General features: G+C 34.9%; 1 protein-coding gene across 3 annotated transcripts; it reads right to left on the bottom strand.

The window, feature by feature from the left end:
• On the bottom strand, window positions 2,369–6,405 carry LOC107643087 (homeobox protein BEL1 homolog). Of its 3 annotated transcripts, XR_002362449.1 has the most exons (7): window positions 5,903–6,404; window positions 5,474–5,722; window positions 4,480–5,375; window positions 3,771–4,153; window positions 3,386–3,446; window positions 2,585–3,288; window positions 2,369–2,552 (listed from the first exon to the last, which is right to left on the bottom strand). XR_002362449.1 is itself a non-coding variant. In XM_016346646.2 (6 exons), the coding sequence occupies exons 3-6, from the start codon at window positions 5,248–5,250 to the stop codon at window positions 2,680–2,682; spliced, it is 1,824 nt and encodes a 607-aa protein (XP_016202132.1). In that variant the 5' UTR covers window positions 5,251–5,375; window positions 5,474–5,722; window positions 5,903–6,404; the 3' UTR covers window positions 2,496–2,679. The 3 variants fall into 3 exon arrangements, 2 of the variants coding, with proteins under 2 accessions (XP_016202132.1, XP_020978811.1); XM_016346646.2 differs by having other exon boundaries at window positions 2,496–3,288; XM_021123152.1 differs by lacking the exon at window positions 5,474–5,722 and having other exon boundaries at window positions 2,496–3,288; window positions 5,903–6,405.

The following is an 11,932-nucleotide window of genomic DNA, read 5'->3' as shown; positions in this document are numbered from 1 at the left end:
TATGGAATTGAAAAACTGAAAAAGTAATAGGTGAGTAACACTGAATTTGGGTATAATATATTTTAATAAAAATGAATGAAAACTCGATTATATTGCCTTATATTTTATTAGTTAGTACTTAGCAGCAACCACATTGAATTCCTTCGTAAACCCTGCCTGGAGTACTGTTCGAAGGTATTGTACATGTATTCCGAAGCATATATATCTTCCATTCCAGGGTCAAGTTAAAAATGAAGTTGAAGTAATGCGTAAAAAAGAATCTTCCCTCCTATTTATTAAGGTGTTAAGGTTTGTAGCAAATGAATACATAGCAGAGGTAGGTACAGAGTACAGACAGCGAAACACATTCAAAAAGGAAACATGATACACTCGCAATTTTTGCGCAAGTTTTATTGAGTTACCAAATTGGAAAGTTGGTTGTGACTGCTGAGAGGACTCATGAGTCATGAGAGAAGCAAGCCTTCCATCTTTTTGCTAAAGAATATTGAGTATAAATTAAATAAATAAATAAATTATATCGGCACATACATACATATAGAAGCTAACGAAAGATTCTTGTTTTCTTTACGAATATATATAATAACTGTGTCTATCTATCTCACCCTACTCATCCGCACTCTCTTGTTCATATGATTCAGCATATAAATGTGTCTATAAATTAAAGAAGCTTCACTACTCTGATCCCCATACTTGACATAGCACAAGCTCAGAATACGTAACAAAAAAAACTTCTTTAGGGTTTCATATGATGACAACAAATTATGCAACTGTTCGATGATGATCAGATCAGAAGAAAATTGTTCCACTAGGAAATAAGTTAAACATTTTGATTCATGCATGAAATCTCTATTATATAATTGAGGAGTGCTACAGATACAAGTCATTTGGTTTACAAGTCATATAAGTTATATGAGTTTCTTGCCAAATTTGATCTCTTTAGTACGTTTTCTCTTTGCCTTTTCATTCGTTGTTTATCTGCGTTTATCATTGGTATTCTTGTTTCGTTTTTTCGATTTTCATGGTTTTTGAAATCAAGCTTTAAAATCGTTTTGAAGATAATGGAACTTCAGAAATACACCCAACCGATTACAGAAATACACCCAAACGGTTATAGAAATACACCTAAACGGTTACAGAAATTCACCCAAACGATTATAGAAATACACCCAAAGGATTACAGAAATACACCTAAAGGATTTAAAAAATACACCCAAAATTCGTTGAAGTACACCTTATGCATAATTCAAAATTTTTCCTTTTTCTCCTCCTCATCTTCTGCTGCTGCTTCTTCTTCATTTTCTTATTTCATATTCTCATAATTCTTTTTAGGAGAAAAAAATAACAAAATAAAAAAAAGAACGAGGAGAAACATGACGATGAAGATGAAACACTTCAAAAATAAAGAAGAAGAAGAGGCACGGAAAAAGAAGAAGAAGGAGAAGAAAAAGAGGAGGCATGGATAAAGAAAAAAAAAAAAATAACTTATATGACTTATATGAAAAAATGCTTGTATGTGGAGAATTTCTCTATATAATTCTACCAAAAAAAATTAGTTTTATTCTTTTTGTCTTTATTCCACAATAATTAATTTAAATATATCCAAGCTAAGAAAGCTGAAAATAGCCATTAATTTCCCACATTTCATATGGTCGCCATTATTAATATTCCCATTATCCATTTCGAATATATATATTTAGATTTTGAATCATTAATTGTTAATTTAATTCTCTTTTCCGTGTTGAAAAGTGAAATCCATGGATAATGTTATTAGAAGGGACATATAGTAGTAGAGATTCAAATGAAGAGCAATGGCGTGTATATATAGTAGCGTTAAACGAACATAGATAAACGAAGGGATGAAAATACGTATCAAGTAATCACTAGTGGACTGATGCGATTCTATTCGTCACCCTATGGAAGCACAATGCAAGTTGAGCATAAATATAAATAAAATATGTATGTATGGGTGTGGATGTGGGATGTGAACAACATACATTGTGCCGCTAACACTGAACTTGTTGAAAAGGTATCTTTCTCATTGGCCAAAAAGAAGGGTTAACACATAAACCAATCATCAAAGTTGACATATCACAAAGCAACCAATTCTTATCGCCACGATAGATGTTGTCTTCATGAGCGTCGATTAGGGACCACAACCACAAAAAATTATCTTTGATATTTTTTTAAAATCAATCTCTTTTGTTCTTCTTAGCATCCCACCAAATTTGTACAGCCAAATGTTATTGTCCTTTTCCAATATTCTTCTCCTTTTTTTTTCATTTCATTTTTATTTTGGCACAACACTATATTCTTCTCTTTCCATGACAAACCAACAAATATCTTTAACCCTAACGAAAGAATTTTATTTCCCACTTGCATTCTCTGCCCGCCGGCCCCTATCAAAGGTTGCGCCACACCACAGCATCCAAGCCATAATTGAAAAAATATAAAGAGAGAAGAGAAGTAGATTTCTAGATACATTACATACTTAAAAATAGAGGAACTAACTATAGGAATTATATATATTTCTAACCTCAAGAGTTGCTTTATGTATGGATTGAAGGCATATTAACTTAATAACTATATGTAGTAGTATATATATATTTAAGAAAGGAATTTGAAAGAGCATGTTAGGCACGTGCATGGAAATCTGAAAATAAATATTAATAAATAAATAAATTAGCCAGCGAGGTCATGAAGCAACTGTGCACCCATGAGATTCCTGTAAGGAAGATTTTGTGGTTCGCCATCAACAAGAGAGTAGTGATGAACTATAGATGACGATGAGGGTGGACAGCTGTCCATTATCTGATCCCTGGTTGTTGCGTAGAAGAGCGAGCTATGATGACTGCTCACCGGAGGAGGAGGGAACGCCAGGCTCACCCCGCTTCCACCGTGCTGTTGTAACCCTAGAGTCAAAGAAACCCCATTGAAACCCTGCTGTTGCTGCTGCTGCTGTGTGTATGAAGAGAAATCAAGCTCTACCGATCCAAATGTGTCCATCACTCTCCCCAAGCATTCTTCTTCCGGATTATTATGGCTGCTCTTTGGGTCGTTTTTTATGTTGTTGTTGAGCATGGATGATGACGCACACTGATCGGACTCCATTCCAACCACTACGCTTGGCTTCTGATCCTCCGACCGTGATGATGGCAGGTGGAGGTCCGGGTCATCAGCACCCTCCGAAGAAGCCATCATGTTTTCTTGTTCCTTCAATTCCTCCATGTACATTTCCTCCACCATTGGCTTCCACAGACGAACCCTTGCGTTGATAAACCAGTTTGAAACCTGCTTCATTCATTTCCAGACATACATTTACATTTTTATTGACAAGGCCCTCTACCTAGCATAATAATGGAATGCGAAAAGAAAGAGATGGACGTGCCTGGCTTCTTGATAGGCCAGTTTGGCGGGCTAGAATATGTTTATCAACGTCGCTTGGGTAACTGCAAGGAATGAAGGTCCAAATATACGACCTTAGCTTCCATTGAATTAACGTGACATACATGCATAGTAATTATATTAATGGTCCTACACAGATCGCATCATATATGACAAAATAGGGATGAAAGGAATCCGGATGGTGATGCACAGAAACTACCAATGTTGTACCGTATAGTTATTAGCAAGGCATAAATGATTGAGAAACCACTTGCAGTTACGTTGTTGACCACTTTATTGGTTTTAGAGTGAACATTGATTCTTTCGCAAAATCAATATTCTACCTTACTACTTATTGTATTAATCTACCAAGAAAGAGAGGTACTTACGGATGGAGGAAATGCTCAAAGAGCCAAGCACGAAGAACAGAAACGGAGCGCTCGGGAAGGCCACGCTGAGGTCTCCATGGATGAGTTTCCATCATGCTCATTTGCTGGAATGCCCTTTGCTGCCTCAAAGCTTGGTCAATGATCTTCAGCCTCGGGGTTTCACCCTTGGTGGTGCCTGGTGCAACTGGATCTTTCTCTCCCATGGCCTTTCTTGTCGCCTGAATCTGCCCCATTATGGCATCCTTCAAGTTCCTGAAATATTTAGACATGGCTTTCTGTGCCAAAGCCGTGTAAACCGTGGCAGCACCGTTCCCAGCCACCGCCTCAAAGGAAGACACCACCGCCTTCATCTGAATCCGGTAGTTCTTGTATCTCCTGTCAACCTGAGTTAAAAGATCTTTTTACTTTGATTTACCAATACAATACTAGATTAAAAAGGGGGAATAGGAAATGACATGTTTGGCAAGAAAAGAAAAAAGGGTAAGTTATTGTCACGAGGTGGTGGCATTAATGAAAAGGCCCGCACTGGCTGCTTAGTTAGTTCAAAGAATCCCCAATACAATCCCATCAACCGAACCATCAAAAAGTTAGCTAGCTAGGGACCTCACTGGGGTTGATTTGCATTGATAGATACTAATAATTCACATAACGGAATAAAGACCGTTTGACTTGCACCTTTTTTTTCCATAGCAAACACATACACACATACCTCTTCGAGCATGGAAAGCAGTTTGGTCTTTCGCTTTTGCAGCTCGACGAATTCAATAGAGGTAGGAGAAGGCTTCTTTGAGGAATCGTGATCTTCCCAGTGTTGGTGGTTGTTGTTGTTGGACTTGTGCTTTATGGCCAGGCTACAAAACTCGTTGAGAAGGTCCTGTGCTGGAACCAAGTACTTGGAGTTCTTGAGCATCAAGTGTCCTTGATAAGCACTAGTAGATGAGGAGGAAGCTGCAGCTTTATTATTATTATTAGCAAAATTTTGATATGCATAATAAGGCTGAGACTGAGGGTGAGGGTGAGGGTGAGTGGTTTGTCTGAGCTCAAAAGATTGCAAGCCAATGGATGAGGGATTAGTTGAACTTAGAGAGAGCGAGAGACCTTGACTTGGCCTCTCGTTTCCTTCACATGGGAACACACACCTCAGAGATGAATCGTCCACCACCAACCTGTTCTCCTGCCACGATGAATCATCATCAACCTGTTGCTGTTGGTAGAAGGAGGCTGAAGAAGAATCGTTGTTGATGCTCCTATTGGAAGGCCCTTGTTTCCCAAACAAAGCCTTCCACATGTGAGGGTTGTTGCTATCACTCTGCTGCTCAACATTCTTCGAAAACCCTACCATGTCCATGCCACTGGTGAGGTTGTTGAACATGTCTGCAGGGTCCCCCACCAACCCTTCCATCGTCGTCCCCGAGTAACAGAAACCACCTGATGATGACACCATCTCCCTCGATTTCTCTTCGCACACTGCTCGAGCCATCCTAACATACACATACAAATCCAACCCCTCTCCGATCGATCAATCGATGCTTCTTCTTCTAAAACTATCTTTATATATTCTGCTTCTTCCACTTCCAGCTGGATATAGTTTGATGGATCCACTATCTGAAACAGAGTTGAAGATAAAGCATCATCAAATCAAAGGAGTGTATATATAGAAAACAAGAAAGTAATTAAGAAGTTGGATGAGTGGAAGATCTTACCCTAAGGGAGGAGTAGAAATTGGTTGGTATGAGGTGGTAGTGGGTGGGGAGGAGCTTTATTTGTAGAGTGGTGGTGTTCTGTTAATAAGCAAACATAGATGGTGGTACGACCATGAAAACCAACCTAGCTAGGACCAACAAAGATCACATATATACTTGCTCATCACAGAATAGGGTTCATCATCATCATCATCATCATTTCATATGTGTGTGCCTCCCTCCCCCTTTTCTTTCTCTCTCTCTCTCTCTCTAGCAGAAGAAGTGGGTCAATGCACCAATATAAATACAAAAGCAAATTATAGAGTAAATTTCCTCAATTATTTCTTACCCCTACTAATATTTTATTTATTTAATTAATTAAATAGAATAGGTAAATAATATTATATTAATTTGGATTGGAGTATTAAAGAATAAAATAAAAAGACTGACCTTGAAATGTCTACAAAGGAAGTACAGTTAAGAAGGAAGGACCAGAAGCAGCAACAGAAAGTAATGATCGTCCTTTGCCTGGTACATATACTACAAGCCGCCACATGAGTTGCTCTCTCATTACTAAAATCCTGATTTTATAACAAATTCTGCTTTTAGCGCCCCAAATCCAAATCCACAATAATAATGGAAATTGGATATTATTTGTATTTGTGTAGGGGATCCTTCCTTCCTTCCTTCTTACTTCCCCATCATCCAACTCCAAATTCTTTATTATTAATTTATTTTATTACAAAAAACGGGGTGATGGTAGAGTATAGTATTGTAATTGGGGTGTTAAGAGGATCTTTGTAGGGGAACGAATCCCAAGATGCAAGTCATCCTAAGTAGAGTCTTTTCCAGGCTTTTTCAGATGGGTTTCAGCAGAGACAGAGTGAACTCTGTTTAGGATGAGTTCAAGTGGGCCTCACACTCAATAAAAATTCAACAGAACTTTGTGCTTCTGATCTTTTTATTTTTATTATTATTATTATTATATCTCCACAGCTATATGCCTGGGTTTGTGTAAAATGTTCCTAAAATAAGGGACTGGGCGTGAGATGAGATATTGAGATGAGGTGGTCCACTCTTTTCCGATCCCCCCTCTAATTCTCATTAATTCGCGTATTAAAGTACTCCACCCATCCTCCTCTCTCTATTTTGCATGGGACCGCATCTTTTCTTTTTTTTTTTTTCCACTTTAATTCTTTTATTTATTCATATGCCCCTTCCACGCGCCATTTAATTCCACGTTTCCCATACCCCCATCACAACTTAACTCGTACTGCATCTCATAGCTCATCCCATTGGAATTCAATTCACTATGATGTGAAACAATTAATGAACAGTAACATTGTGGTACGTATATGTATGCACATTAATGGGTTTCATTTGTCAATGATTATTGACGATTTCCCATTTTGTGACTGAAAGTGATAATCTTATTCCTAGGTAATTTTCAATCAGAATCAGCTCCAACCATGTTTTAATTTACATCATGTGTTCTCCTTTTCACTGATGAAGTAAGTAATATAACCAATGTTTTATTCTTTTCGTTTCCATTTCACCAGCACGATAAATATAGTTGATGCGTGTTATCAGTGTCGGTTAAGGAATAATATTGCATGGTTATGTATGTAAAAGTGATGGGATGATTAAAAATGAGTGGCTTATGAAAGAAGTTGTTTGATGTCATGGATGGCCATGCAATGCAAGAAAAAGAGGTCCCTACGCGCGAGAGTTGAGAGTGGGGAAGTTGAGGGTGGCACGCACAGCTTTAAATATTTGTCTGTTAAAAAGCAAGTGGTCCATGGAGGGGGAGCTTTCTCCGCCGCTTGCCAAAATTTTCCCCTCCCCCTTTGCCCTACACCACGATATGACGTCACTCTCTCTCTGTTGGGTGTGCACTACGCACTCAGCGCATGCCTTCCTACTTCCTATTGCCTATTACCAATACCCAATAGCACCACCACCATCAACATATCCTACATCATCCTTGATTCTTTTTCTCTTTTTCTTTTTAATTTATATATCTTGAGATAACACTGGAAGTTTGCTATACCAGTTTCATTCTATAAAGTATTTTATAATGATAAATCAAATTAATTATTTTGTCATCAATTTCGATAATAGATCAAAATATTTAAAAAAATATTATTTATACACTAAAATGAATCATTAACATATTGTTTAATTTATTTTCAATATATATTTATATTTTAATATGTATTTATACTAATAGTTAATTTTAATGACTAATTTTAATATACAACTAACATAATTGAAATATTTATGTGTATAGTTAATTACTCACATCATGTAAATAGTTTAATTTAGTTAATTGAAGGATGAAATTAAGGCCAATATATTTAAGGCAATGTCAAGTAGTTGTTAAGTTGTCATATCTACACATAAGTATTAGATTAGTGACAAAAGACAAATAAATTAAGAATATTTAAAACTTAAAAGTAAAAATTGATTATGATATGAAAACTTAGAAATTAAATCAAATTGAGTCATAAATATAACAAAATATTAGTTGCTGGTAACTAGTCAAATAATATAAACTAGCTAGTATTACATAAGGATGTATGTTTAGTTTTTTATTATTGACAAAAAATCTCTCTGATGATAAGTATTGTTAATGGTTTAAAGAGTTTAGATGTATAACTTAACTATATGAGATACTTAATTTAGGATAATGAAACTAATATTTTAAGTGTAAAACGAAGAATTAGCTAATATTAATTTAAATATAAAAAATAAAAAAATATTAGTCATCAAATATTTAATTTTTCATTAATTTCTATATATATAAAGAGCTAATACACATAAAAAGAGCTAATACGCCCCAGTTTCTCTTTTAAGTATGTTTAGATGTAAAGTGGAATTAAAATTGTGCCTATAAAGAAATAAATAAATAAATAAGGTTGTAAGTGGTGTGTATTGGGTCGACGTAACTTTGAGCGAAGATTTTATTTATGTGAATGGTTGGTTTGTATGGTTTTGGTGGGGAATTAAAAATGTATGTAGGAGACAACAACACACTAGTGTACTAGATGCTACAGGGAAGAGACAATGAGAAGCCTTTACCTTAACGTACCTCTGTCTATCCACCTAACGAATAAGAAAATCTACAAGTCAATACGGAAACAAATGAATGAAAAAGGTTACGTTGTAGAGTGTACGAAATACTAGTTTAATTTTGAAGTTAGAAGTAACGGGGGAGAGGGTTTGAAATCAAAATTGGAAGACGACCTATAACTATAGAAGCAGCAGGGCAGGGGTGACTCATGGGCGTGGGAAAGGGGTCAATTAGGGAGTCCACAAATGGCGGGGGATTGTGTGCGTGTAAGGCCCTGTACAACTCTCAGACTTCATTAACACCAGCCACATTTTTGAACAGGTTTGAAACTTGTAACTACATGCCACTTCTACCACCCCTACCTAGTACCTACCACTACCTAGGGTGGTCCATGCATCTTCTTCATTTATATTTCTTTTTTCTTTTTCTTTATTACAAAAATGCTCCTTTTTGTATTAATATATGAATGTGTGATTATGTATATTATTAGTGTGGTTAGGAGTGAGGACCATCCTAATGATAGGGTTACTGTGTTATGTTATGTTATGTAATATAATAATAATAAGCTAAGTGGGGCACAGCGCCAAAGAGCAAATCAAGCACCTTTAACGATTGGAGGGATCAAACTTGTTGTCTCAGTTTGAGATCGACACACAAATAAAGTGGAGAAATCGGAGTATACTTTTGCAAATCCACCGACTAACTACTATGCAACCTCCTTTCATCATTCACATAAACAATTATAATATTCTCTGTCTCTATCATATATTCAAATATAACACAGTTTTGCCCTCATGAACCGCGTGTGCTGCCCCTGCCTACTCACCATTATTTGCATATCAATCCATCTTTTTTAGTCTAAAAAATACAAACTAAAAAAGGGGCGAAGGGGAGGAATATAATTGAGGCTAAGGGGGAAAAAAAAAAGAAAAATAAATATTCTGAATATTTTATATATTGTATCATGAACGAACATGTAAAATGCATATCTTTGTTTTGGACTGATCAGTAGGCACTACTAATTTCTTTCATCAGCATGTGAACGAAAATTAAACATGGTATTGTTAGAATAGGATGTGTTTAATTGGTTGACGCCATGTCGCCATGGAACAAATTAAAGAGCGCTTCAATATAATATCATCCCTTGACCCTTGTTACTATCAACGGTTAAATTGTGCAGACAAAATATTTTATTATATATAATTCAATATTAAGGGATTTAATGCTATCATAGCGACTAGGTGTCCCGTTTCCAACAATTCGTGGTTATTTAGTTTTTCCAAAGATGTAATGGCTGTCAACTCAGTTGCACCCAAACAATACTCTGCATCTCTATCTCTCCCCTTCCTTATGAACATTATTGTTAGTTGTTGTTGTTATTGTTATTGTATATGTACAATTACTCTGATCTCTTAATAATTGTCATTATTAATTCGTTGCCTTCTCTCATCTGATCTTACCATATGAAGCACAACATATATACATCCATTATTTTCAGCACTACTTCTTGTGCGTGGTACCGTTACAACTTTGATATATACCTATCTATATAAGATTAATTTAATTCTATTATTTAAGTTTAATTAAATAGTTTCTTCATACTTAATTCTCCAAGTGAAAGGATGCAGGATGATAGCAATGGTTTGATCAACACCCCGTTTTTGTTGATGAATAGACCGTGGTTACATATGCAATATATATGCATGCTATTTTAATAAACTAAACAAATTAAATCCTATGATTCCTATCTATCCTGTATGCTCCATCAGAATAACAGGTTTTCGAATCCGTTTTCACCACGTATCAACCAATAATCTATAAGAAAGCTTGATGAAGAAACTTAAGGCGCAAAATAAATAAAATAAGCTAAGCCATGTATCCCTCCTCGAAATGACAAAAACTGATGAATGCGAAAGTGAAAGAAATTAAAGTAGTAATGGAGTTACAATTAATATTATTGAATTGAATTTCCATTTTCATAATTATTGTCTGTTGGTGACATGGCCAATTTCTCATATAATTAATTGCGTCTAATTGTCTGAATGGCGAGGCCATTTTGATTTTTATCACCAAATGTATATAAATGGCCAATGTCCATATGAAATTGAGGTATATATATATGCTGTCAAAGTCTAAGGATTACTATATATGTATGGTTATATATATGGTTGGAAGTTAATAAAAATAAGTTATGAAGAGCATATATTAATGTTTCACTAAAATATATAATTAGATTAAATGACCTCACAATTCTTTAATAAAAACTAGGGTAATATCTTAAATTGATCCGAATAATTTTTATATCGAACATTATCCTTGACCTCACAATTCTTTGGGATTTTTTATTCTTAAATTTTGTGAGAGTAAATTTGGATGTAATATATAGTTAAGTGGTTGGGTTAAGTTTTTTCCCTAAAGTACCCCTTCTATTTTCTTAGTTGACTATATAAATTCATACTATATACACTACTTGAGATTGCACATATCCACTACGACGTAAAATTAATAAACTTCCATGACCTTAGCATATAAATAATATTTAGATGGTAAAAATTAATCCTGGGTTGCCTTCCCCTTGTAATAAACAAGTTTATCCAAGTTAGTTGAATCCCTATTGTTGGGCCTCGTCAATGGATGATTGTGTGAAAGGTTTTCCGTAGGAGACAAGTCTATACGAAAGCAACCGTTTATTTTATATACACCTCATAAATTACTTCCTCTTTTCTTTTTTTAAATTCCAACATGAAACCATAATTTTCTACTAAGTGACGGCTGCTTGAGAAAACGTCTGCTTTTTATAGTATTATCATGTTAGATATTATAACTAATTAATTTTTTTAATTAAAAAAATTAAGTTCTTAAACATTCTCCATTCAATTATTTTTGTTTCATTAAAAACTTAAAATTATGTGCGCTAATTATATATTAAAGAAATTTAAACTGCAGTTGATAAGGTTGCAGCCTGCAGGCTGCAGCAGTTGCCAGTAGTTGGTAGAAGAAAAAAATGAATTAGGAAAAGTATATTCTGGGTAGTATATCACTCTTTCTTTTGCTCAGCAGTCAACAGTCAATGGTCAACACCAGCTTTGACTTGGTCTTTTCTTCCTCTACTTTACTAGTTTCGTTTCTATATATTCTGATCTTTTATAGCCCGAGAAGATGATTTTCAAGCAAGTGGAATCTCCATATAATAATTAATATATGACGTAATAATGAACTTCAATTTAATTTTTTTTAGCAAGCAAAATGGTAACGATGGCAATAGAAAAGAATAGGATAGAATTTAAACTTTGACTTAATTTTATTGGTGAATTTAAACTTTTTAATCTAAATTTTAAACTGACTTGTAAAAATAAATTTATTTTCACTTAAATATAATATTTAATAATTTAATATTTTATAATATC

The sequence above is a fragment of the Arachis ipaensis genome, chromosome B05, assembly GCF_000816755.2.
Source record: "Arachis ipaensis cultivar K30076 chromosome B05, Araip1.1, whole genome shotgun sequence".
Classification (NCBI taxonomy): Eukaryota; Viridiplantae; Streptophyta; class Magnoliopsida; order Fabales; family Fabaceae; genus Arachis; species Arachis ipaensis.
Note: the sequence above shows the minus strand (reverse complement) of the source record. Positions and strands in the feature narration are given on the sequence as shown.